This window comes from Notothenia coriiceps, unplaced genomic scaffold, assembly GCF_000735185.1.
Source record: "Notothenia coriiceps isolate Sejong01 unplaced genomic scaffold, NC01 NC01_scaffold00032781, whole genome shotgun sequence".
NCBI lineage: Eukaryota > Metazoa > Chordata > Actinopteri > Perciformes > Nototheniidae > Notothenia > Notothenia coriiceps.
Window position 1 is genome coordinate 14,457 of NW_011365482.1, and position 25,510 is coordinate 39,966.

Genomic DNA, 25,510 nt, shown 5'->3' on the forward strand with positions numbered 1-25,510 from the left:
GTTTTTATAGTCTACTTGTACTGTTATTATGTTTAATTTTTTGACAAAAATTCATTCAATATTACAGTCTGTGTCTTGTTACCATGAATCTTTTTCTTCTTTGTTCTGTAAGTCAATAGTTTTTACACAGGAAATAACTATCCTGTTGGCGAAGGAAAGACTTCGAATTAAGTCCGTTATATATATATATATTGTTTTTGGATATTTATTAATGTGGTCCGCATCATTCGCTATAAAATAAAATTATGTAGTTGGACCTGATACTTAAATTTTTACGTATCGAATAAATATAGGATTTATGCATTCGGACCAAGAGTACATAAACTTTGTTCTAACATACATAATATTATTACCACATCTTATCATAATACATAAACGTTACGTCTCTAAAATAATCAGTTAATTACATTCTTGTTTAGTTACCTAACCTGTAAACTATTACGTTTGACTCTTATGTATTGAGGACCATAAAATTTTATAAATTTAAACAAAGCCGTTGAAAAAAAATGACTACCGTTTTATTAAAGATGTTTATTGTCTTCATCCGGTTTATTAAGACACTCACCATATTAGGGGTGTAAACCTCTACATTGCAATTAGACTTTAATGCAGAAAAAATACATTGACACTTCCCTTATGTCAACTGAAAACTAGGACTTATGGATCAACCGCATAAGAATGACTCATGTACGTTCCAAAAGGGGGATTACAAAAGTCGTCGTCCGCGACGCGCAGACGACTTTTTGTTATACGCGCGCGACGATTCCCCGCGTTCCGTTTCGTCTATTTTTTTTTTAATTTTTTTTTATTAATTTTATAATATTCACGACGTCCAAAACTATTGGAAAGTAATCAGGTTACATTACCTTAATATTTTGAACCTTGGATTAGGTTACTGATTACATTTCTTACAGGAAACTAGTACATTTAATGGAATGCATTTTTACAGTTCCCCTCCCAACCCTGGTCGTGACTGATATAAAAAGTGAGGAGGACTGCTGAGTCTTGTCTGTAATGAACTCTTCTCTGCAGTCTCTAATTAATTTACTAAACCCAGGGCAATCCTCACCCGAGGAACTAGCAGCAGCTCTCTCTTTCGGTGGACTCTAATGTTATCTATTAGATCTAATTGGGAGGTAATTTCCTGCGCTGCCACAGGACTCTCGTGGATGAACACGCTCACAACATCAGAGTCCGAGCAGATGGTGCAGGATCACAGGAACATGAAAGCATCGCTCCTGATGTGTATGCCTTTTAATCTGGGAGGTTGGAAAGGTTGACCTGCCAGTTTCAGAGCCAGATGTTTCCCTTCTGTTACTTCCTTTAGCACGGCTTTGAATCTTATTGTCTTAACAATAAGCAGTTTGGTAACGGTTTCAAAATAACCAACTTATTTCATATCCTTTTGTTCTCTGAAATGTGCTTTTTCCAAAACATGTTTAATACTGTATGTTTCACACAATACACATTAGTGAAAATGAGATGTATTGTGCGATAAATGAGGAACAAGATATCCACGTTTTTAAAAGATATTTCTTTAAGCATTGTTACCAATACAAAATACCGTTAAAGATCCATGTTACTTTCAGTCATAGCTACAATCAAATCTTTAAGGTGATTGAAATCTAGATGGGATCTTTGCACCTAACCACATATTGTCAATGTGTCTCTATTGACACATCTTATCATGTCCGTCTTGAATAACTATTGGACGTGTTTAGCTTCTGTAATTCAATACCATAATGTTTTAACTTGAGATGCATGAAGTGGCGAACTCCAGTTGTCACATCCTGTTTTAAACCCCCGTTTTAACGGCTACAGTATGCAGTGTTTTTGCATCTGGGAACCATCAAACTCATGGATTTAAACCTCGTCTTCATGGATCATACTTTCGTCTCAACGATACCAGAAACAGGTTTGTCCATGTCTATTGTTTTATTTTGAAATGTGGTAGCTTTTGGTCGAACTCACTTAGCGATGAGTGCACCAAATTATTTTTCCATGACACATAGATAACATAACTGTTTGTAAACCATATTCAAAACCCTTTCTGTCTGTAGTTAATGTGTTCATCTTATGAACCTATACAATTCCAAGTAAGATGTTTTAATCCGGTCCCTCAGATCCACCTCAGCCAGTTTGCTCTCAATCCCCAAGGCCAAACTCCGGAGCTTCGGGGACAGAGCCTTCTCTGTGGCAGCCCCGAAGCTCTGGAACTCCCTCCCCCAAGACCTCCGTGAATCTGAGTCCCTCACCCTGTTCCAGTCCCGCCTCAAAACCCACCTCTTCAACTCTGTATCAATCACTTATCCAAAAGTGATTGAATCCCCTGATATTAGTGGAAGACAGAATTGTGTAGTGAAAGTGAGGCTTATAGAAAACTGATCTAACCACCATTGTCATCATTTATAGCCATTACATACAGTTATCACTTGTCACAATGATAACTGAAAGTAAAAACCATTCTTTTGCTAATTTGAACTTTCTATCATCCCTTGAAGCAGTGCTATCCTTTTCTTAGAAACACCTGGCACTTATCCAAGCCTTTCAAGGAATTACATTAGAAAAGGTTAAATTACTCATCTTGGGGGCAAAAACTGCCTGAGAGGAAATGTTGAGGAAAACTTTGTTTGTTTGTGGCAATTAAAGTTAAATGATTATCTGGAATTTCTTTATATGATTTATCGCAGCTTCTGTCTCTCTACAGAATTCCAAATGATAATACTTACTGACTGCAGCTTGCACTTAGTTGTTACTAGTGACTTTAACACAGTGATTGTTGATTGTGTACGTATAAACCCCCGCTTTTCAAATAGATTCAGTAGATTCAGCCACAGTCACTGTAGTGGATAATTAGAGTTAACTCAGTGTTGGCACTTTGTGTCCATCACTAGGTTCACCCAGGTGTGTCGGCCAAAACACCACTTAAGGCCAAAGGTCCACAATAAAGGAAATGAGGATGAGGCTTGACTTCTTTACTTATTTAGGCAGACATACAGATATTTGTCTGTGTGTGGTTTTTCCTACAAGGGAAATAAACAAAATACAATCAATATAAGATAACTTATGCATACATAAATAATATACATAATAATGCCAAACCCTATAGAAATAATAATTTAGACAAGCTTAGACAATTTAGACAAGCTATATTACAAGCTATAATACAACGTCTCCCTTCTGTTATAATCATAAACACATTAACATATCATGTCAAACACTCTTTATCCTCAGTAAAAGATACTAAAGGACAGCTGTGTCTCATGGTATAAATAGGTGTCTATACGTTGGCTATCAATAGTTCGATCCTCATACCCTAATGTCACAAAGTGTCCTTCGGCAAGATTTTTAACGTGACTACAGTATGGAAGTGTATTGAAGTTGCTTTGGATATAAGTGCAGATATAACACATGATAATGTAAAGACATTCTAAAATGATCCGAAATAGAAACCTACCCATTTCCAGTTTTGGTATAGTGGTTTTATCAGGCCTCGTGAGACATCAGGTAATCCACGAGGAACACCATATTCTTGTGATAAGTGTCAACCAGTGTGTATTAGAGGATGACAGCTTCAGAAATGATAGCTGCTGTCAATGTTATACAAATGGCAAGGACTCTGGTGTAGAAATTGATATGATAATTAATACACTTGTAATGTTCAGATTAGCATGGCGCTAATTCATACTGGGAAATGATGATGATGCTGTTACTGAGAGTTAAGAGAATAATAATTGTGAAACCCTGATAACACTTCAGTATTTATAATGCTCACTGGGTGGTTGTCAGTAGTCAGCTGTTGATCTAAGCTCCTCTCGTCTCGATGTCTCGCTTCTTGGTGCCCATCCGCTCATCTTCCTGTAAGTGTTTATAGACTCGGGTTTTACCTTAACATGGGCTTTGAGTGTTCTTACTGCTTGTGTTTTGCTATTCAAAGTAGTATTTGTTGCATTTGGAACTTTATTTGCCATTATTTTCACTCGGATTGATTCAAAACTACTGTAGAAATACAGAACAATTGCGGGAAATTAATGGAGAAAATTTGAGTGTTGAGATAATGTTTGATTAATTTATTGCACAAATATGGCACAAATGGCGCTGGTTATGTCTACAAATCTTGGTATATCCTGGCATATTCCTTTATTTTATATGGTTATAAATACAATACGCGAAAAATGTATTACATTTACTGATATATTTTATGTCGTAGAATAAAACATTGAAATCTCTTTAGATGGTATGAATGACAGACCTTATTTCGGGCATTTATAAGCAAAAACACAGAAGAAGAACATGTGCGTCCACACCTGCCTTGTATAGTCCGGTTGAATCAAACCCTGGTGCGTTTAGCCGCTTGGTGCGGTTCATTTGGGTCGGTGTGAACACAGTCCGAGACCTCTTAAGTGAACTAAACAACCGGACTCTGGTCCGCTAAAATAGGTGGTCTCGGAGCGCTTGCTTGCCAACTCTGGAGCGGTTCATTGCTGGTGTGAACGCAGTCCGCACCAAAACATAGGAAGCGCAGTATTTACGTGTCACAAGAACGCAGATATCTTCAAAAATCTTTAGCGAAAGAGTCTTTTAAGACACCCGCGGTTGTTTAGTTAAAGAGTGAAGCAGAATGAAGTGTTGAACAGTGACGTGTAAAGTAACAATTCTCCGTCAGCTACATCAAAATAAGAACACCTGTCGTCGGTGAAACGCCCCTCCTTACTGCAGAACGTCTCTTATTATATGTGTTATAATGTTTTTTAACGGACGTTGTCTGATGATATATATGCGCGGGCCGCTAGTGTCTGTTGATCTCCAGATTAACAGCAGCATGAGAATAACCTGCCGAAAGTGCCGATGCTCCATGGCGGAGGCTCCGGTAGAAATTGCCGGGATTTGCGTTTTTACCCCCTTAATGTCTGACCAATGGTTGAACAGCATTTCCGTGTACATGACTTGTGTTTAAAGTTTATAGTCCGTTTGAGTTTTGCCCATGTGAACGCAAACCAAACCTTCTGAAAAATGAAACAATGTAACAAACTGTAGTCAGGTGCGCATCAGAACACGGACTATTAGGTATGAATGCGACAAGGGAACCTCAAGTGTAAATGCTGACTAATTTTCCTTTCATTATTACGGTACAATCCTGCTCTACATTGTGCTTGTCGTATTAGAGGTGTGTTTCAGCTGATGGACATGTCTTCTCTGTGTCCCCTGCAGCTGCCATCATGTCCTCAGTCCTCCAGAAGCTGATCAGCCCTCTGGCCAGCACCCCTGCTGAGCCCCCGAGGAACAAGGTGACCGTGGTGGGGGTGGGCCAGGTGGGCATGGCCTGCGCCATCAGCATCCTGCTGCGGGTAAGACACAACCACCCCGTCACAATGGGTTTACTCATATAAGAACAATAGTAAAGCACCATTAGAAAAATATGATTCATTGCCATATGTGTAAATTGCAATTTATTTTACAGAAGTGACAGTGTACTGCCATTTACTTTTAAACACAGCATACATGGCAGTTGTAATGGATGTTTAATATGTCTTCACAGGTATACAGATATATATTTTAGGCTGTAAATGCTGATATATTGTCCTAACATTAATTTGGCTGTGAGTGGATTCAAACTCTTGTTGCTGTTTAAATCCTAAATGTGCTATCCACTGACTATATCCCCAAATATTAGATATTCATATTTGATTAAATAAAAGTAAATGCAATGAAAAAACACAAGGAACCATGCCTGCATGTGTTACATTATAGTTTACGCACCTTTTCTACATTATGTATATTTATTTTTGTATTATAATGATACCTATAAGGTATGAGCATATTAAAATCACATATGTAATATGCATATATTTTCATGTTAGTAATACACACAGGAATATTTGGTTACATATCAGTGCATTTTGTTTTTATGTATATGAAAAGCAGATAATAAATCACAATTACCTAGTATGATTATATATGTTTGCCCATATGTTCATAGATAAATGACTGCAAGGAGAAAAAGTATGTTTATATGAGCCATTATGAATTTTCTAATGAGGTATTTCTTTTAAATTAATTTGATAAATTATACAGTATTTCTATTTTCCAGTAGATGTTTCCTGCCAAGCAATTGTTCTAGATGTGAGTCACAAAGTGTAGAACTGTGAAGTTGAGGATTATGAATGAAAATGTCTTCCTATTTGTGTTGACGATTAATATTAAAATTCAAAAATGAAAGTTGAAGTAATACAAGGCATCTTTACCATCAAAACTAATCATATTAAAATCAAATGTAAACCCGGTTGAATAAAAAGGATAGATGCTTGCCAAGTTAAAAGTGAGATGGACCTAACTTCTCTCCTTAATAATCATCTTCCTGCGCATCCTCCCATCTTCTCCCTCTCCTCTCCCCCTCCTCCTATTTTATGAGAACTGTCTTCCTCTCTAACTCGGTCCTGATTTATGTAGTGTACTCGGTGTCTACCATAGTCAGTCTCATTGTTCTACAACGGACAATTTTAGGTTTTACACGATAACCAAATTTTTGCCACACTCCCACCGTTGTGTGTAAAATATGTGGCTCTCTCGCGCGCCGCCCTCTACATANTAGCAAATGATCACACCCCCCCTCTCTACAGGACCTGTGTGATGAGCTGGCTCTGGTGGATGTGATGAAGGATCGTCTGAAGGGGGAGATGATGGACCTGCAGCACGGCAGCCTCTTCCTCAAGACCTCCAAGATAGTGGCTGACACAGGTCATTTTACCTGCTGCTGCCAAACATCTGCACTTTAAAAGAAACATCCCTGGATATCTCTTCATCAGATTCCCTTTCTCTCCTCTTCCTCCAGACTACGCGGTGACGGCTAACTCTCGCCTGGTGGTGGTGACGGCCGGCGTTCGGCAGCAGGAAGGCGAGAGCCGCCTGAACCTGGTCCAGAGGAACGTCAACGTGTTCAAGTCCATCATCCCCCAGATCGTCAAGTACAGCCCCAACTGCACCCTGGTGGTGGTCTCCAACCCTGGTGAGTACGATACATGATCATCTCTGGGTGTCAAGGGGAGAGGAGCTGGGTTGGATCTATTTGCAGAAGAGTTGTTCACATAGAGACTAACATTTAAGGCATATCTAGACAAAGCAAGACAATCCAAAACAAATGTGACTAAACAGAAAACCAACAAAAAACTGGGTTCATGACATCGCGTTTGTGTGCATGTGTAATGTTTACTAAGTATATTACATATCAATTCCATTCAAATAGCTTTATTAGGATGACCATCATTTGATTTATACAATTGCGATATCTATACTGTACATACATATACATTGGGAATGTATTGTTGAGTGCATGAACATTTTTAACAAATGCAAGAATACTTTCCTTTTCATGGAAAACAATATGTCGTTTTTGAACATAAACTAGAAAATGTATTTAAAAAAACACAGAACGATAGAAAAAGTTAAGCTTGGTTATTGATGATTCTGCAGGATGATGCTGATTGTCATTTCATATCATATATTTATAAGAAAATAATTATAAAAGACGTGAGATGTGAGACCTGGTGTAGCAGGTCGGTCTGATTCTCTCATGTTTTGACAGCTTTCCCTTCCTAGTAATATTTGTAGTTTTTCTTTTTCAAATAACTGAGGCTGCCCTATTATAGCATTTTGGTAAGAATTGTTTCTGTACAGGTTTGAACTTTTGGCATTGTAGGAGAAAGTGCTTCTCTGTTTCCACAGCGGTTCCTCCACACTGTTGGCATAGTCGCTCCTCATTCGGCAGCCATTTTTTTTTAATATACTGTATATCTATAACTCCACCCTCCTTCCACAGTGGACGTGCTGACCTACGTGACCTGGAAGCTGAGCGGTCTGCCTAAGCACCGCGTCATCGGCAGCGGCACCAACCTGGACTCGGCCCGCTTCCGCTTCCTGATGGCCGAGCGCCTGGGCATCCACGCCAGCTCCTTCAACGGCTGGGTGCTGGGCGAGCACGGAGACACCAGCGGTGGGTACAACACGGGGAACACACTCCATTATTTACTGTCAGTTAACAATCATAGGAATATTTGTCGGATATTGTTGGGAAAATAATGAATGTACTCTTCTAATTTCAGAGTAGCACATGATAACAAAGGCCCTACGTAGCTGTGTATGTAATAGGATGTATGATTACCTGGAAGAGCATCAGGACACACTGTTTTAGGCATATGATAGCTTTGTGACAACGATTGACATGATGATTCAGCCTCTATGGAGATAGACATATGACAAGCATGATCATTTCTGACCTGAGCTAATCTAAAAAAACATTGTATACTGCTTTGAACCGGTATTCCTGCATCTCGTGAATGTGTAACACCCTCTATATCAGCATCTGAAGGATCGGGGAACTAGTTGTACCATATGCTCTGTATGTGATGACTACTTCCATTCTTGCAAGGATAATAAATACATGTATCCTGATCTTTTTCTAAAAGATATGGTGAATGTAATTTGACCTGAAACATAGATCAGTATTGACTTTATGTGTCGTTGTTTTTTCAGTGCCTGTATGGAGCGGTGCTAACGTGGCAGGAGTCAACCTGCAGAAGCTGAACCCTGAGATTGGCACTGATGATGACAGTGAGCAGTGGAAGGCCACGCACAAGGCTGTAGTTGACAGGTACGGAGTGTGTGAGGAAATGTGGGAGAGCGTGAACAGATAGCAAAACCAAATTAGGTTTGACTTTCAGAAAACTTAATTTATCAAGAAGACCTGGCAAATCTCATCAATTGTCTTCTCTGTTAAAAAAACAAAAACACGTCCTTTCTGTGTTTGTGATTTGTTAGAATTATCCTGGTGTTAAGATGATAGACACATATATTAAGTGTCTGTAGTTTTTTTACAATGAACAATGAGGATAAATCATGAAACCAAAACATTTAATTTGTTTACAAATAATGAAATCTGCTGTTAAGTGCTATCATGTACTTGATAATGAATTGTTTTTGCATTGTTTATCATGTCTATCAGCGGCAGAGCTGTAAGTGCTTCTGTTATCTGAGGCCATGACTGATTCCCTTTTTGGATAAAGTGGCCCCAGGGGGAATGTAACCTCTAACCACGATGTGTTAGTGCCAGCTTCAGTCGATACAGCCTGGCATCAAAGACAGCTATTGTAATAAGCTGGTTATGTTAGCAGACATTACTCTTTATAATTCAATCTTATGATGGCATAACCAATTGATTAGTATTGAGCCATCTAGGCAGTTACGGTCTACTTATAATAAGACGTGCTAATATTAATAATACTTTACATTTATAAAGCGCTTTTCCTGGTGCTCAAAGCGCTTACAAGCAAGTACAAAATGGTATATATGCTTTAGTCATGAAATTACACATTGTAATGTAGTTACTTACAGAATATAATGCACAACATAGTTTTGCAATACAATTACAATAGATTGTGTTGTATGATATCTACAAAAATAGAGAATTATGTTTGCATAATGAAATAGATTTGACATCCATTAGGTGTCAGTTCTCTACAAGTTCTAGTCAGATCGTACACTTTTGAGAGGGTTACTGTATCGATGTTGAGCGTGTGTTGCTTTGTTTCCAGTGCCTACGAGGTGATCAAGCTGAAGGGCTACACTAACTGGGCCATCGGTCTCAGTGTGGCCGACCTGACTGAGAGCATCATCAAGAACATGAGCCGCGTCCATCCCGTCTCCACCATGGTCAAGGTCAGACACACAGGACATACACACACTCAAAACATGGGATTATTGGCTAAACTATTAGCCACCATTGTTTTGTTGTAATTTGTTAATTGTTAATTTCACATTGCACGTTTTACACAAGGCCTTAATTTCCAAATAATTTCAGATAATACTATGCCTTAACACAGTACTTATTACGTAACTTATTTGCCACTAATGGTATTACAATGTACAAGTGATATGGGGTCTTCAGGACACTACTTGGTCGTTTTTTGGACTTGTAGCAAATGATCACAACCTTCATCTATGCTCCTCGCTATTTTTAAAAGTTCTCACTGAGATTGTCCAATTTGTATAATTTTGAAAAATACTAAAATCCCATGTTATATAAAACAATTCACATGAAACAAATTATTATTGTAATACTTTTAGATCTCTTATTCTAAAGCAATCATACTCAGAGTTATGTATTTATATATATCAGGGGGACTTGGGGTTTTGTGATTGTTGTTCTATTTTAGAATGAAAGAAAATAAATAAAAACAAATTAAAATAGGTATATAAACACAAGCAGTTAAAGTAAGAATGTGCAATAAAAAGGTAAAATAAAACATTTAAATGTACAAAAAAATAAAAATTATTACAAATATTTTGTAAATAATTATGATAATAATCAACTCCTTATCTCTTTTCCGTACCGTACACGATGAATGAATGATGGGTGTGAGCAGAAGAAAAGACTTGACTGTGAGAAATGACATGTGGGAGGTGACGGAGTTTCTGTGTTTGTTTTTTCCCTGCTGCTTGTAGTTCAGGTATTTGAGTCGATCAGCAGAGAAGATTCATGTCTTTTGTCTGAACTCACGTTACGAATTTGAATACTTGGAAATGAGGAGAGGGGAATTTGTTTATTGCTTTGTATCGCAGGCCAGATGAGTCTCATCAACGTGTGTGTGTGTGTGTGTGTGTGTGTGTGTGTGTGTGTGTGTGTGTGTGTGTGTGTGTGTGTGTGTGTGTGTGTGTGTGTGTGTGTGTGTGTGTTTTCAGGACATGTATGGTATCGGGGAGGAGGTCTTCCTGTCTCTGCCCTGCGTGCTGAACAGCAGCGGTGTGGGCAGCGTGATCAACATGACTCTGACGGACGCCGAGGTGGGCCAGCTGAGGAACAGCGCCGACACACTGTGGGGCATCCAGAAGGACCTGAAGGACGTCTGAACACACACACACTCAAAACCCTTGATGCAGAAGCCTGCTGATACGCACATATAACCCCATTAGACTGTATCTCTTATTTTGAAGGAGAATACAAGTGTTTTTCATCATACAGCGTGATTTAACTGTTTTCATCAGTGCTGCAAAATGTCATCGACTTCCTGTCAATCCATTTTAAGTAAAAGAAAACACTGGTATGCTCCTTTAAATGAACAGATTTCCTCCCCAGTAGTTAAGCTGAAGTTGTTTCTGTGTTAAGAGATGTAAAACGACCTGTGTTACTGTACTCTGTTAACAGTTTGGAGTAGGATAAAGCACAACCCTAAGAAGTCTCTCCTTGTACCCTCACGTACAGTCGTTCCTTTAGCCCCCGGCAGGAAATCACTAAGAGAAAGACCATAAACCTCTAATGAAAGACCGCAAATATCCAAAAGGACGCCTATTTCCTTGCACCTTTGTCTTAAAATGGTACCCTACCGAAATGAAATTGTGACATTGTAAATGTGAAAGTGGGTTTTCGTCCCCCCTGTTTCCTCAGTGTTAGCAAAGAGAGATGGAGCAGTGTGGGAGGAGTGGGGATGTCCAGCACAAGTTTTTTTGTTTTACTGTCTGACCCTGTGTTTAACGTAATACATTTGAACCTAAAGAAAAGAAGTGTGTCTGTTTTATTTTGTACCTTTGTTAATAATGCAGCCATTGAGGATATTAATAATTTACTCATTATAAAAATAGGCACAACTGTGCAGAGAATAAATCGGTTACAAGAAAACATATTTTGCTTCTATAAAACCACATGGATTAAACAAATAATCGTCAATTGCTTACCACATATAATGTTTAAAATATTAGGTACATTCCAACAGAAACGCTTATTATAAACGTATTTATGCTTAGAACAACAGTAATGAATGCATATAGGGATATTATATCAATCAATCCTTTATAGAGTTACTTCCCAGCTTTAGGATCAATTTCTGTAACCAATGCCATTCAAGTATCAAAGAGTTAAAAGATGAGGTTATCAGATGTTATAGAATGAAATCCTTTTTTAAAAGCTATACACCTGTAGCCTTTTCCGGTAATGCTGTTCATCTTTTTTTTCTACATTAGTGGAAAAAATATAACAGATCCCAAACATTTCGGTAAATAACATTTTGGGAATCATAAATAGGGACGGTATTAATATACAATTTCAAAATGTACTAATGTCGATAAAACATTCTGTGATACTGAGCCAGAAGAAGTTACGCTTTTTTTTGTAATTTAAAATGAAATTAGTTTTGAACAGATTTCTGGATTTAAATGTAACACTAGCTTTTTGTTTATTAATAGTAAATATGCTATTGATGGGTGAATTTGACAACATTTTCGACATCGTCCCAAATTACATTTTCAATTTGACAGAATAATCTCATACACACGTTCCTTCCGCTTCCTCAAGAGAGTGTGACATGTAATGTAATGTGTCTAACAAATGACATGTAATGTAATGTGTTTATTTAACTAATATTCAATAGTATTTCAAAATAAGTAATGAATGATGCCTATTGAATCATGCTCAACGTAACTGCTGAACAACGTGTGGACTGTGTGTTGTCTGTAGTTTAATTTAAAAACTGCAGAAAACTGAAAGAGAGCATTTTTTATGTTATAGAATAAAGCACTTTAATTGTGAAAGTAAGAACATCTTCACCAAATAATAAAAGTCCATTACATTTTTTTATTTAGACAGCGCAGATTCTTAGAAATAATTTCACAGTTAAGGTAGGTAAAAAAGTTGTATTCACAGAAACACATCTTTTTATCTCAAGAAAAATGCAATTTTCACATACAAGCGGAAAGACTCTTGTCACATGTTGGAATTCTACCAATGGGACACAAGTCCTCAGAGGATAACTCACATCTGTTTCAGATAGGCACCTCCACATCTCGCGAGAATAGAAGAAGGGGTGAGAGTTTATTTCTCCTGGCTCTTTTCACAGCTCTCCTGTAGATGTAGCCGTTGTACCGTTTCCCGAAGCGGAGCCCGAACGCGTTGATGTTGAATTTGCTGCGGCGGTCGTTGCACAGGAGCTGCCGCTGGTCCTCGTTCTCTCTGAGGGACATACACGGGGCGCCATATTCCGTCAGAAAGTCTCCTGTAGACCTCCGGAGGGCGGAGAGGACGGACCCTGAGGGAAGAGCAGCACACATCCGCTCACAGTTAAACATGCACTTTACACGTGCTTCTGAAAACCAAGCGAAAAAGCAAATAATGACTAAACTTAACCTAACAAGTTCAACTAATTAAGGACTATATTGAATCTTACTCACTTACACATAAAAGCTCATATTTATATTGGTGCTTCTAGGTTATCTGTCGCCACTTTTTGTTGTTTCTTTCAAACTCTCTAAATACGCACTCTTTTTGTTTTTTTCAGACTCTAAATTAATGTTTGTTATTTTGAGAAATACAAAAATTCATGTGGAGGAGCCAGCAACCCGCCATTTAAAAAGTGGTGACAGATAACCCAGAAGTATACCTTTTTATATTTGTTCAGGTAGCCTACCTATTAAACTATATTTTCTGTATGTCTTAGTTCTCAACATACATTTGTAAATATTCAAATCCAGACTTTAAGCCTGGGATTAAAATAAAAAGTTCTGTATTTAAGAAGGGCGTATTTGAAAAATGACTTGCTTAAACAGTTATATTATCATTATTATCATTAAGTTTAAATGGCTATTTTGTCATGACTTAACAGTATTTACATTCCCAAAGCATATTTACATGTTAATAGTAATTAGGTTACATTAAACTAATAACAATAGACTGAAATATAGGGTGGAACAACAACAAAGTAAGCAAAAAAACATTGGATATAATATCAAGGTATAGAGGTTACGGTAACTGTCAATCATTTCCCCTTTGCTCCATGGCAGGAATCATAATCTAAAAGCTCTAAAAAAAAAAGAAGATCCATCATACATTATTTAAAAAATATATTTCCCTTTTTTCTTGTTGGTAGGTAGAGCTGATTTTAAAGAGGCCTACTTCATTGAAAATTGAGTAAGTGTTATTATTAGATTTAAGATGATTATATGTTGTCTTTGCAAAGTTGCCTACTAAAATGGGCTCTATCCGTGAAGGACATTTTAAATTAAAGCCTTTTTTTTTTGTTTAATTTAATTAGGTTTCCCACCTGTTGTGCGTGTCCTCTGTGAAGAGTCAAATCCCGTCAGAGCTGTGTCCACACTTCGTCCCTCCTGAGCCACAATGAGCCCGCACACCACAGCCAGAGCCAGAGCCACAAGTCTCATGTTGGGGCAGAATCTGGGTCCGAGCAGTTCAGATAAAAAGTGTCAATGCTCACCTACTCATATCAGACCTGCTTTATATTTTCTCACGGTGACCTCTTGCACTTAAAGCTCACAGCCAATCACAGTGGTGTGCGTCCCTTCTGTAAATTGCGGAGCTGCTGCTGAAATGTGTCCCCCATCAGCTCTTCTGGGAAATGTTGTCAGCTCTGTTCACTTCTGGATCCTTCATCCAGTTCAAAATAATATGTTCCTGCGTGCTGAAAAATGGCAAATTCGTAAACATTTTAAAATTAAATAATTGACGGAACCAAGGCTTGCGTAATTGCACAATTCAGGTTCCAGTTTGGATACAGTGATGCATAAAGAGGCAGCAGAATGTTGCACTGAGTTGTTACACTACATTTGATATTGAGCTGAGGCTTTTATCCAAAGTGACTTACAATAGTTGGAAAAAATTAATTGAAACTGTTTTTTATTCCCTGTGACGTAAGTCTGGAAATCCATGTACACCAGTTACCAATTTGTTTTTTGCATTAAACACATTGGCATTTATACCATAGATTACATTTTTCAAATTAATACGACATATTATGTCGTTTTTCCTGATATTTTCGACATACACTATGTGATTTTTTTCACATTTTTAGACATACTATGTCGTTTTTGTGTATTTATCGACATACACACAGCCATTGAAGAGGAGTGGACCAACATTCCACAGGCCACAATCAACAACCTGATCAACTCTATGCGAAGGAGATGTGTTGCAGTGCGTGAGGCAAATGGTGGTCACAGCAGATATTGACTGGTCTTCGCACCCCCCCAGACCCACGCCGTTGTATTACGCCGATCCAGGAGTCCAATTCCCGTGCTCAATGAGTGACATGTTAGGGTTAATGGTTCCAGCCCCCAGGGTTTTCAGACCCCCCCACTAAAGCAAACTGGACGTTTCAGAGTGGCCTTTTATGTGGCCAGCCTAGGACACCTGTGCAATAATCATGCTGTCTATATCAAGCATCTTTGATATGCCACTCCTGTGAGGTGGGATGGATTTATTCTCTCGGCAAAGGGAAGAAGTGCTCACTTCACCGATTTTTTCAGGAATTTGTGAACAATATTGAGAGAAGATGGTTATTTTGTGTATATAGAAAATGTTTTAGATCTTTGAGTTTATCTCATGAAAAATTGGGTAGCCAGAAAACAAAAGTGTTGCGTTTTGGTATTTTTGTCAGTGTCTATAGTATGTTAATTGTAGGAATAAAAAAAAGAATGTATGTCGACATTCAAAAAACACATGTGCAATAGGGAATGGCATGGTATTGTATGTCTAACAAAGTTGAAATATAGAAACGGCAAAGTATAGATTTTTTGCATTCACATATCCAGCCAGAAGGGTCCAATAGGATGCAGCTGCAAGCAGTGTTCAGACAAACATTGCTGTGGAAGCGTCTCGCTCTACTTAGGCTTCTTGACCATTTACACTTGAAAGTCAATTTCTTTTCATATCCTATGTATTTTATTTTTCGTGAAAGGGCGTCTTTTTAACAATTGGGAGGGCTAATCATCCTTTTTTGGTTGTCTTTGGTTTGTGCATTTTCACATGTACGCTTTTTTATGTTGGTTAACAAGTATTTATTGAGTATTATTTCTGGTATCCAAAGAAATTTGGATAGTGCAATTTACTTGAAGTCAAGAAGTCAAGAGCCTACAAGACATTTTCTTTAATAAGCTCCATGTAAGTGCTGGTGCATTGTCTCAATTGACTTAATTCTAGAATTATCTATTTTTAGGGTGGACAAAAAGTGGGTTTAGTGCAAGGGTCTAATGTTTCAAATAATCTAAAGTGATATTAACTAAAGAAAAGGCATTCTGGTAATGATATCATGCAGATTGAGACATTCCTGCATCTGTTGCTTCTTCTTTCTAGTAGAGAGCCGCTTTCTATCATCATTCTCAATCTTTTTTTTTTTTCTGACAACTTTTTTTGGTTTTTTTGCCTCAAAAAAGTGGAATCAGATCATATATGACCTACAAAAAGAAGGCAAAGAAAGAAAAAATATAGGGAATCCTTTCCATGCCCCGTCCCCCCCTCTTTCCCACCATCTTGCCATTCAAGAAATCTACTGAGGTTGCAATCGGATCTATATCTATATATTTATTTTTGCTACAATTTATGCATACCAATTTGGCATAACCTATCCACATAAAACAATCATACCTTTTTTTTCCATAATTTCATCTGTTTAGCTGAAGCGTATAAATCCTATACATGCCAAGTGTGTCGTACGCCTCATTCATGAATGATCACCGTTAAGCGCTTTTGAATGCCTTTAATGTTTCTCCTTACTAGCAGAAGGTTGGACGCTTTGAGTTTAGTAGGTCATGGAAGAATGATATTATCATAAGGGGGTCGTATTACTATACATTGTGCTGGGACCAGCCGAAAAGCCTTTGATGTGGAGGGAATAAATACATTATTGGAACAGGGTATGTGACTCCAATAATCTCAGTACATGTATCCTGTTTCAGAACTGTTCTTACTGTCAGTTGTTCATACCATGTGTACATAGGTGCCAATAGTGTTTTGGTTACAGAGAAGGCATATGGGGCTTGGAATCATCCTGAATTGACAGCATGCTCTGGTCGACAGGTAATATCTGTGTATCATTTTATATTGTATCAATTGGTGATTGTGGTTACGCGATGTTAAGGAGATATTATTCCATATTCTCTTCCAATCAATAGTCTGCGTAGAATTTTTTAGATCTGCGTTCCATACTGCAGAGATAGCAATATATCCGGTTAATTTATCTTGCAGTTTTTTATATATATATGAAGTAGTGCCGCTCACACTGTTTGGACTTAATATGACCTTAACTAATTGATGTGTTGGCAGAGGTTGATTCCAAGGAACTCCATATGTGCGCATAGCAGTACGTAGTTTCAAATAGAAAAAGAAAGAAGAGCCAGGCACATTATACATGTCTTTCTATTCTTGGAAGGACATCAAGCCGTTGTCGTTGGTTATGTCAGAAAGATAATGTATTCCTCGAGTTTGCCATTGTGGGAATTGGATTGCTTTTTTCCCAATACGTAGTAACAGGTTATAAAAAATGGGTATGTTACTCTGCCGATCTACAGACCAATTGCACAATTTCTCCACATGTTTGCACACTTTCACGGCTTATCTGATTCTTAGGTATTGGTTTTTCCAAATATAATTTGAAATCCTATTCTGAAGTTTGTCCCAAAAAACGTCTGGTGGAGATAAAGGTAACATACTAGCTAAGAAATTGACTCTTGGTAGAACATTCATCTTTATGATTGAAATTCGTCCTGCTAAAGAAATTGTTATATTAATCCACTTTTTTAGGTCATCTTTAATTGTTGTTTAATTGTTATACATTCTTTTGTAGTTTTTTGCTACTATTTCTCACTCATTTTTGAGAGTGTGTTTATTGTGTTGAACGTCACCTCCTGCTGGCTGAACCACAACGCTGGTAGGCGGAGTAGAAGCTCTGTTAGTCCCTCTTGTCTTGTCCTGGAGGATTGTCACAGTTGATCCCAGGACCTCCACCTGCAGGCCTGTTAAAAGCCTTTCTTCACAGACTGCTGCAACATTTTGACGGTGTCTGTGGGACCTCGGGACATTTGAAGATGCCGTTGTCTCGTTCCCTGTCCATGACGTCCCTGAGCGGGGTCCTGCCGGCCTGGGAGGAAGAGGAGCTGCCTGTGGAGGACCTGCTGCTCTTTGAGGTGGCCTGGGAGGTCACCAACAAAGGTCAGATCACGTGTAATGGTGCTTTAATAACCCGAAAGAAATGACATGTCTGAATTCATGCATGATTCCAAGTGTAGAAGGCCTTCATCCAAAAAATTGCAAATTATACAGTGAAAATATGGATTTATTTTGACATGTAAAGCCTTTTCATTTCAAGTGTTTAAACAAAGTATTTTGGAATCAAAGCCAATACAGAAAATGTAGTGGAACTTCATTTTAGTACTTTGAGAGTCTGGCAATTGGTAATATTTTGTGTAAATCTGTGCCTCTTTACCCTTTAAAGAGCAAATATTGAAATACAGTGAGCATGGACAGAGGCTGTTCACTCTAAAAAGTTAAACATTGACCTGCAGATAAGTGCTGAAAGATGAACCGCTTGGATAATATGTTGGCCGTTTAAAACTCCTGATGCATACATGTGAGAAAATTAAAGAACAAAACATGAACAAAAAAATACTTTGACATTTACAGTAAATAAACTGGATGAATACATTCCTGGCGTAACAATTTATAAATGATCACATGTACAGTAGCTTGACTTGACTTTCTGCCATACTACTGATGTGGGGGTCATGATCTCTGTACTTTGGATAATGTGGAGGTTTTGCAACATGTGTAACATTCAACTCGGGCTGAAATCTGGTGTGGAAACGGTCCAACAGTAACTTCACATTTTGTTTTTTACCCCATGTGATACTCTTGAATACGGCCAAATACAAACATATTTTACACAAACACCATATCAGATTAATTATACAATATTAACAATCATCCATGTGTGATGTTTATTCCTCAATATATATCTTAATATTATTCTCAACCAAATACCAGTTCCTTATTTCCTGCAAAAGAATGTTACTCTAAGATGTATATAAAGAGTAAACTTCACTGATGTTTGAAAATGTTTATATCTTGACACCTTTGAGTCTGGAAAAATATCATTGCCAGATGTTTTTGGCCTATTACAAAATAAACACTTGAATTAAAGACTATTTCAACACATCAAAACAAATAATTCCTCTGACTTACAAGAGCCAAAACTAACAGAGAAGTCAACTGCATAAAAGTTCTGAAATTCATTTTTGCCTTGGAACACATGTGCCTCTTCAAGTCTCTTAATAACTAGAAATATGGATATTTGGCCCATTTCACTTGCATTTAATCAGAATAATCAGGGCTTTATGAACATGAACACATTTGCATTAAACATTTATGGTTGATGTAGAATTTAGGTTTTCTTTATAAATGTGACCGTGTCATATTTACCAGCCTATACCTGAACAGTAAGACAACATCAGAAATGTGCAAAAACATTTGACTAGTCAGACTATGAACCTGATCTGTTTGACTTCAAAGGGATCAACATGGTAAGTTCACTAAAGCATCATAACCATGAATAACAATATGCACATGTGACTTGAACTGCCATAAAAAAGATGTGGTTGCAAACACATCTTGGAGGCCATCAGATCTTTGACCTTTATTAGTATGTTGAGGAAAAACAGGGTCCCAAAGATAAACCTGAGTGACCTTCATCTGTTAATATTTGAAGGTTTAGAAAAAGTTTAAAAAACATGTTTTCTTTTTCAATTTGAAGTTGGAGGAATCTACACAGTGCTCCAGACCAAAGCCAAGATCACGGTGGATGAATGGGGGGAGAACTACTACATGATGGGGCCCTACTACGAACACAACTTCAAGACACAGGTGGAGGCCTGCGAGCCCCCCAACCCCGCCGTCAGGAAGGCCATGGACGCCCTCATCCACAACGGCTACCAGGTGACTGTGTGTTACACAAATTGAAATGTCTTATGTCTATTGTGGAGACATAAGTTGGAAGGCCGTTAATCGTAGGATTTGTGTCCCAAACTCAAAGTATCCTTGAGCAGGACTGCACTGTGTACCTGTAGCTTCATTTAAAAAAAAAAAATCACTGCTCTGCACCATTTCTATGTTGATTGGCTCGTCAATAAAGACCAGCAACTATATGATTACATACTTGTCAGATATTTAATACAATACAGCTTTATTTATAAAGCACTTTAAAACCTCCAGACCAAAGTGCTGTACAGTCAAATAAACAAACAAAACATACACAAAATCACACAGCACAGCTCACACACCATAAAACAAGTACAAGTAAAAAAAACAAAAACAATAGACAATTTAAATGCAATAAAAGCAACCATCTAAAAGAGAATTTAAGAGAACATGCAGTGCAAAGGTTATGGAAACCCTTTGCACTGCTAATGTTATATAAATAATACATTAACATGTCCATGAAATGTCCTTTACCTTCTGTGTATCGGTTTGATTTGTACTATGTCAATGCTTTCACATTGATGAAGGGGTTAGAATGAAAACATAAAGAAGAACAATTGAAGTATTACTCAACTCGCTTTTTTTGTCTAAAATGTCCTAATTTATTTGATTTGATGTGGTGTTATGCATATTGTTTTTACATAAAGAACACCCTAGCCTTTGCTGTTTCTTGTAGGCTCTAATCTTTTCTGTCATTTACAGTAAAATGCAAACAGTAAATTGACTCAACCTACATTTCTTGACTTTCCCGACATATTAGTAAGTTTAACCAACCCAAAATATGTACAAGTTCCCCTTACTCCTGCAAAATGCTTTGAAACTCAAGCCAAATGTTTTGAAGCTTAAGCTTAGTAACAGTTGTAGAGTGTACCTCTTTCTCTGAGCTTCCATTACCGATGTTTAGTTTAGTTTATTTGTTTATAGTGTCGTGGACAGTCCCCAATCAACTGTCACAAAAAACTGTAAATGGGGCAGCTCTAGCCAACATGGCTAATTTCCAGCTGTTGTCCCCGGCCAGATGGTAATAGACACCCTTCAAATCACAATATATCAATGTTGTTGATGTTGATGCTGCAGGTTCATTTTGGCCGCTGGCTGATCGAGGGCAGCCCCTTTGTGATCCTGTTTGATATTGGCTCTGCGGCCTGGAACCTGGACCGCTGGAAGGGGGACCTGTGGGAGACCTGCCAGATCGGCCTGCCCTACAACGACCGGGAGGCCAATGACTCCGTCATCCTGGGCTCCCTCATCGCCTGGTTCTTCAAAGAGGTCAGCAGCTGGGCAGCCTGAGTTCTAAAAGAAAAGGAGTTTAGCACTTTTGGGTTCTCTCGTCTTGAGGTCAATTGTTTCTTGAAGGCGTTTTAGGTTAGATGCTTGAAATAAGGTATGTCATTGATACAAGCTTATGAGATTTTCTTGTTTTTTTCTACAACATACATAAGTCAGTTAATCCCGCACTCGTAAAACATTTTTAAAAAACTGTGGTTGCTAACAAGTGGCTAAATGAAATGTATTAAACGTCATCACGCAAAACTCGCTTAGTGATGCTGAGTTGAAGTCATGTCACCGTCATGTAGTTTGTATACAGCATTGTGTTGGCTATTTACTAGTGGCAATTGTACTTAAGCTTAAAAAATGTTAAGAGTGGTGTTAATGTGTGGAGATTATCCCGCGGAACAAAACGTATAAGTATGATAAACGTTTGTTTGCCACAGAGCTTATTTTCTGCAATTATCAAAAATCCAATGGAAAATCCAAATGGCTTTTAACGAACTAGCCGTGGCGATGCTAACTTCCCGGTTGACCTACAAAAATACTTTTCGCTGCAACACTCTATAACTGAATTCAAATTCCACTTTTTCCTTCCTGCTGCTTTTTGTGCTTACAAAAGTGTGGATTGTGGCAGCTACAGTTAGTTTCACATGAATTTAAACATTGCTATTTCCAACCCAGTTTTTTGTGTTTTCCAGTTAATAGACCAGCTGGGAGACACGCCCAATGTCATTGGTCATTTCCATGAGTGGCAGGCGGGTGCAGGGCTTATTCTCTCCCGTTGCCGCAAGATTCCCATGGCAACGGTCTTCACCACACACGCCACCCTGCTGGGACGGTATCTCTGTGCTGGGAATGCAGACTTTTATAACAACCTGGACAAGGTGAGAGGCCAGGAAGGTTGGAGTGGAGTTAAAATAGATGCATTCACACACTGCTGAAAACTAGACTGTAACAAATATGAACACAAGCTGGAGATCTGCAGGCGGTGTTTTCAGTCAAATCTTTGTTTTAGGCCTTTTTCAGTTCAGTTTATATTCATAGCTTACATGGTGCTTATTCATATATATAATTCATATTAGTTAAATTACCACAGACATCAAATCTTGAACCATTTGTGATAGAATTAGTAATGTAAAAAATATTTTTAAAAAAGGTTTAAGTCCTGCCTACTTTTATACTTCCACCTGACTTATCACTGTATAATTACAAACTGAAACTTCAGTAAAGACTCCAATAAACAGTTTATCTGAATAAGCATTAATTTTGCATTCATTGAGACAATTTAAAATTATTTTTATACAGTGGAAAAGTGAGTAAAATCAGCTTCGAGTAGCCAGTCATTTTAACTTTTACAAATAGTCATCCTCATTGGTTTCAATTGGTTTTCAAGTAATATATTTCACGGATTTTGGAAAAGGTCTAAGAGTCTAGAAATAGATCAATCTCAATCTTGACAACATGACAGGATATCCAGATATGACCTTTGACCGAACCTAAAACGTGTCTCTCTTACTGCACATGTGATTCAACACAAGGCTTTATTAAGGACACACACGCACTCACAGTTCTGTTCAACCATATTCATTTCCACATTCAGCCAAAAAGTTGTAGCCTTTGAAAGCCACTTAGAGCATCATTAGGCATGTTGAGGTGTGTGTGGGGGGGTCAGTGTGAGGTTTGTAATTGGCTCTGCTCTGCGCACATCCTAAAGGTCAGCATGGAGCGAAAGGCCACTCTCTAGCTCAATCGATAGTTTCCAAGATGTTTGTAACCCTTAGCCTGGATAGGAAGTCCGGGAGAACTCAACTACTTAAGTGGATTAATATCAACTAGCATTTTCATCGTTGAAATGTTGAATGTAACGCACTATATGCCGCCATGATAGGGGAAACAAAGCGTAAAATGGATTCAGAGAGCTTCAAACACATGTTGTACTTTGAAAATAAAAAGTGAAATGTTGTTAGTTTAAATGAAAATGGTTTGTTACGTAGAGAAATCCTTATTTTTCTCGTTTCATGTTCTATTGTCTGTCCTTAGATTGTGAGAGCATTTCACAGTTGAATTAGCTGTGCGATGCTAACCAGATCGCTAATGCTAATCCATCCAAGCAAATAAAACATGAACTCACATTTACAGTATGTCAGGTCTATGTAAACCGCTTTAGTCCAACCATATCTTACAGAGAGAGGATTAATTGCATTCAGACCATGGCCAAAGTATGTAGAATGGTGTAAGTTACAGTTTTCCAGAAGGCAGGGAACTTCAATAGCATTTAACGGCAGCTGTCTCTGTTGACATGGGAATGTACACCAATCTACCAACGACTACTGAACTATATCACAAATATTAATATTACACCCATAATGAAGACATGCACAAACTATCAACATCAATATTGGAATGGGTGTGTTTTCTTCCAACCACCCTATCCTAACATTGTTTAACAGTCCCTTAAAAGGATTTAATTACATTGTAATGTTCTTGCTTTCCGGTATTAAAACTGTCTGTGTGTGTTATAGTTCAACGTTGACAAGGAGGCGGGTGAGAGGCATATCTACCATCGGTGCTGCCTGGAGAGAGCGGCGGTGCACTGTGCTCACGTCTTCACCACCGTCTCCCAGATCACCGCTGTGGAAGCCAGCCATATGCTGCACAGGAAGCCAGGTAGGGAAGACTTTCACCGTTGCATCTTGATACTCCACAGTGTGTTTTGTTGTGAGGATGGTGAAGTCAGTCAGTTGATCTATTTGTCCAAACAACTCCAGATATCTTCAAAGCTATCAGACAGATTAGGGCAATAGGATCAGATTTTTCAATGATAACTGCTTTTTGGTGGTTGTGTACATGACGATAAATAACTTGAAACTAAAGCTCTACTATTGCTGTGTCGATGGCACAGATGTGGTGACCCCCAATGGCCTGAATGTGAAGAAGTTTTCCGCCATGCATGAGTTTCAGAACCTGCACACCACCAGCAAGGCCTGCATCCAGGAGTTTATCAGAGGACACTTCTACGGGTGGGTAATTAATTGTAGGTAGTTTTAGATCTCTAGATTGTAAAAGGAAACTCGTATTTTTCAGTGATTTATAAAGTGTATTTTCTCAGGGCCATTCCCATATAATCTTAAACATTGTACTTCAGGAAACAATGTATTCATGACTGTATAGTTTCCCCTAGACCTGATTGTTATTCTTCTCATTCTGGCAGTCACCTGGACTTCGACCTCGACAAAACGCTCTTCTTCTTCATCGCCGGACGCTATGAGTTTACCAACAAGGGAGCTGATATTTTCCTTGAATCACTGTCAAGACTCAACTACCTACTAAGGGTAAGGTCCTTTTTGTATGAATGAAAAGTGTGAAAGTCGACCTTCAAAAGAATTATAACCTTGTTAAATAAATAATGTGCATATTTTCCATTTCTTTATCCGAAAAAAGAATCACTTTTGTTCCCCTGTTTCATCTTTTCTCACTCTGTCCACAGGTCCACAAAAATGATATGACAGTGGTAGTTTTCTTCATCATGCCAGCTAAAACCAACAACTTCAATGTGGAGTCACTGAAGGGACAGGCGGTACGCAAGCAGCTGTGGTAGGACCTGATTTGTTTTACGTAACAGTTCAATACCAACAAACATGCGGTATAAGCACTTTTTACTGTATGTATTAAAGCCTCTAACACTCAAAATCAACTTATAATTGAGACATCAGCAGATATTGTTCTGATGGAAATTATGAACCATAATCGGATTTGAGTAATTACAGTGACAGATAAGCTTTCTTCTGCTGTAACCTATACAGTAACAAACATTTAGACCAGGGCCGAAGATCATAAGTGGTGTGAGGTTGATGTAGCACATAAACGCCTCTTTAGGGAGGAGGTTGAGGTTTAAAAACAGTGTGACTGACACTGAAGATTGTTTTGATTACCTATATTACTCTCTTATGGTACCAAAAGTTAACTTTGGTTGAAGAATGTACATGAGCATTGCTAAAACATCATATTGAACAACATTAGTTTAGGGAATCCTAATGGTAACCTGACAGGCCTACTGTAAGCCAGTTTACAAACCTCTAGACCTTAAAATAAATCCTCCAGCATGGTCTCTCAAAATCCAAATTCCTTTTGTATTTGTTATTACAGTAGAGGGGGTGGTCATTATTGCTCCTTACAAATGTTTTTCTTTGCAGCACCAACCATACTGTACAAGTCGGTCTCAGTTTCCCATTTCATATCATGTTCAGCATATGAATTTGGGTTTTGCGAGTCTCGGTTACTTAGTAAATAAAAACATACATTAGGGCTGCTCAATTAATCGCAATTACGATTATGGCTTGCAACGATTTAGAAAACAACGTAATCGAAATAAAACGATTATTTTTTATTACTTTTTAAAAAAATGTTTTTTCAGTTGAATTATACTTAAAGTTCAGG

The 25,510-nt window shown here is 38.1% G+C and overlaps 2 protein-coding genes across 4 annotated transcripts in view; both read left to right on the forward strand.

Annotated features, from left to right (window-relative positions):
- The window catches only part of ldhba (lactate dehydrogenase Ba), an 18,902-nt gene extending 7,357 nt beyond the window's left edge, over nt 1–11,545 (forward strand). Inside the window, exons 2-9 of one of the 3 annotated variants that reach the window (XM_010789297.1) lie at nt 4,720–4,722; nt 5,212–5,348; nt 6,621–6,738; nt 6,833–7,006; nt 7,817–7,990; nt 8,530–8,647; nt 9,588–9,711; nt 10,735–11,545. In XM_010789297.1, coding sequence (XP_010787599.1) covers nt 5,220–5,348; nt 6,621–6,738; nt 6,833–7,006; nt 7,817–7,990; nt 8,530–8,647; nt 9,588–9,711; nt 10,735–10,902 — 1,005 coding nt within the window. In that variant the 5' untranslated portion in view covers nt 4,720–4,722; nt 5,212–5,219 and the 3' untranslated portion in view covers nt 10,903–11,545. Of the gene's footprint in view, nt 1–3,788; nt 3,861–4,719; nt 4,723–5,058; nt 5,096–5,211; nt 5,349–6,620; nt 6,739–6,832; nt 7,007–7,816; nt 7,991–8,529; nt 8,648–9,587; nt 9,712–10,734 lie in introns of those variants that run through there. The other 2 variants (XM_010789295.1, XM_010789296.1) reach the window with 2 other exon arrangements.
- Nucleotides 11,546–17,856: 6,311 nt separating this feature from the next.
- The window catches only part of gys2 (glycogen synthase 2), a 14,086-nt gene continuing 6,432 nt past the window's right edge, over nt 17,857–25,510 (forward strand). Inside the window, exons 1-8 of the mRNA XM_010789316.1 lie at nt 17,857–17,980; nt 19,578–19,759; nt 20,879–21,070; nt 21,772–21,957; nt 23,596–23,740; nt 23,976–24,093; nt 24,285–24,405; nt 24,561–24,667. Coding sequence (XP_010787618.1) covers nt 17,857–17,980; nt 19,578–19,759; nt 20,879–21,070; nt 21,772–21,957; nt 23,596–23,740; nt 23,976–24,093; nt 24,285–24,405; nt 24,561–24,667 — 1,175 coding nt within the window. The remainder of the gene's footprint in view (nt 17,981–19,577; nt 19,760–20,878; nt 21,071–21,771; nt 21,958–23,595; nt 23,741–23,975; nt 24,094–24,284; nt 24,406–24,560; nt 24,668–25,510) is intronic.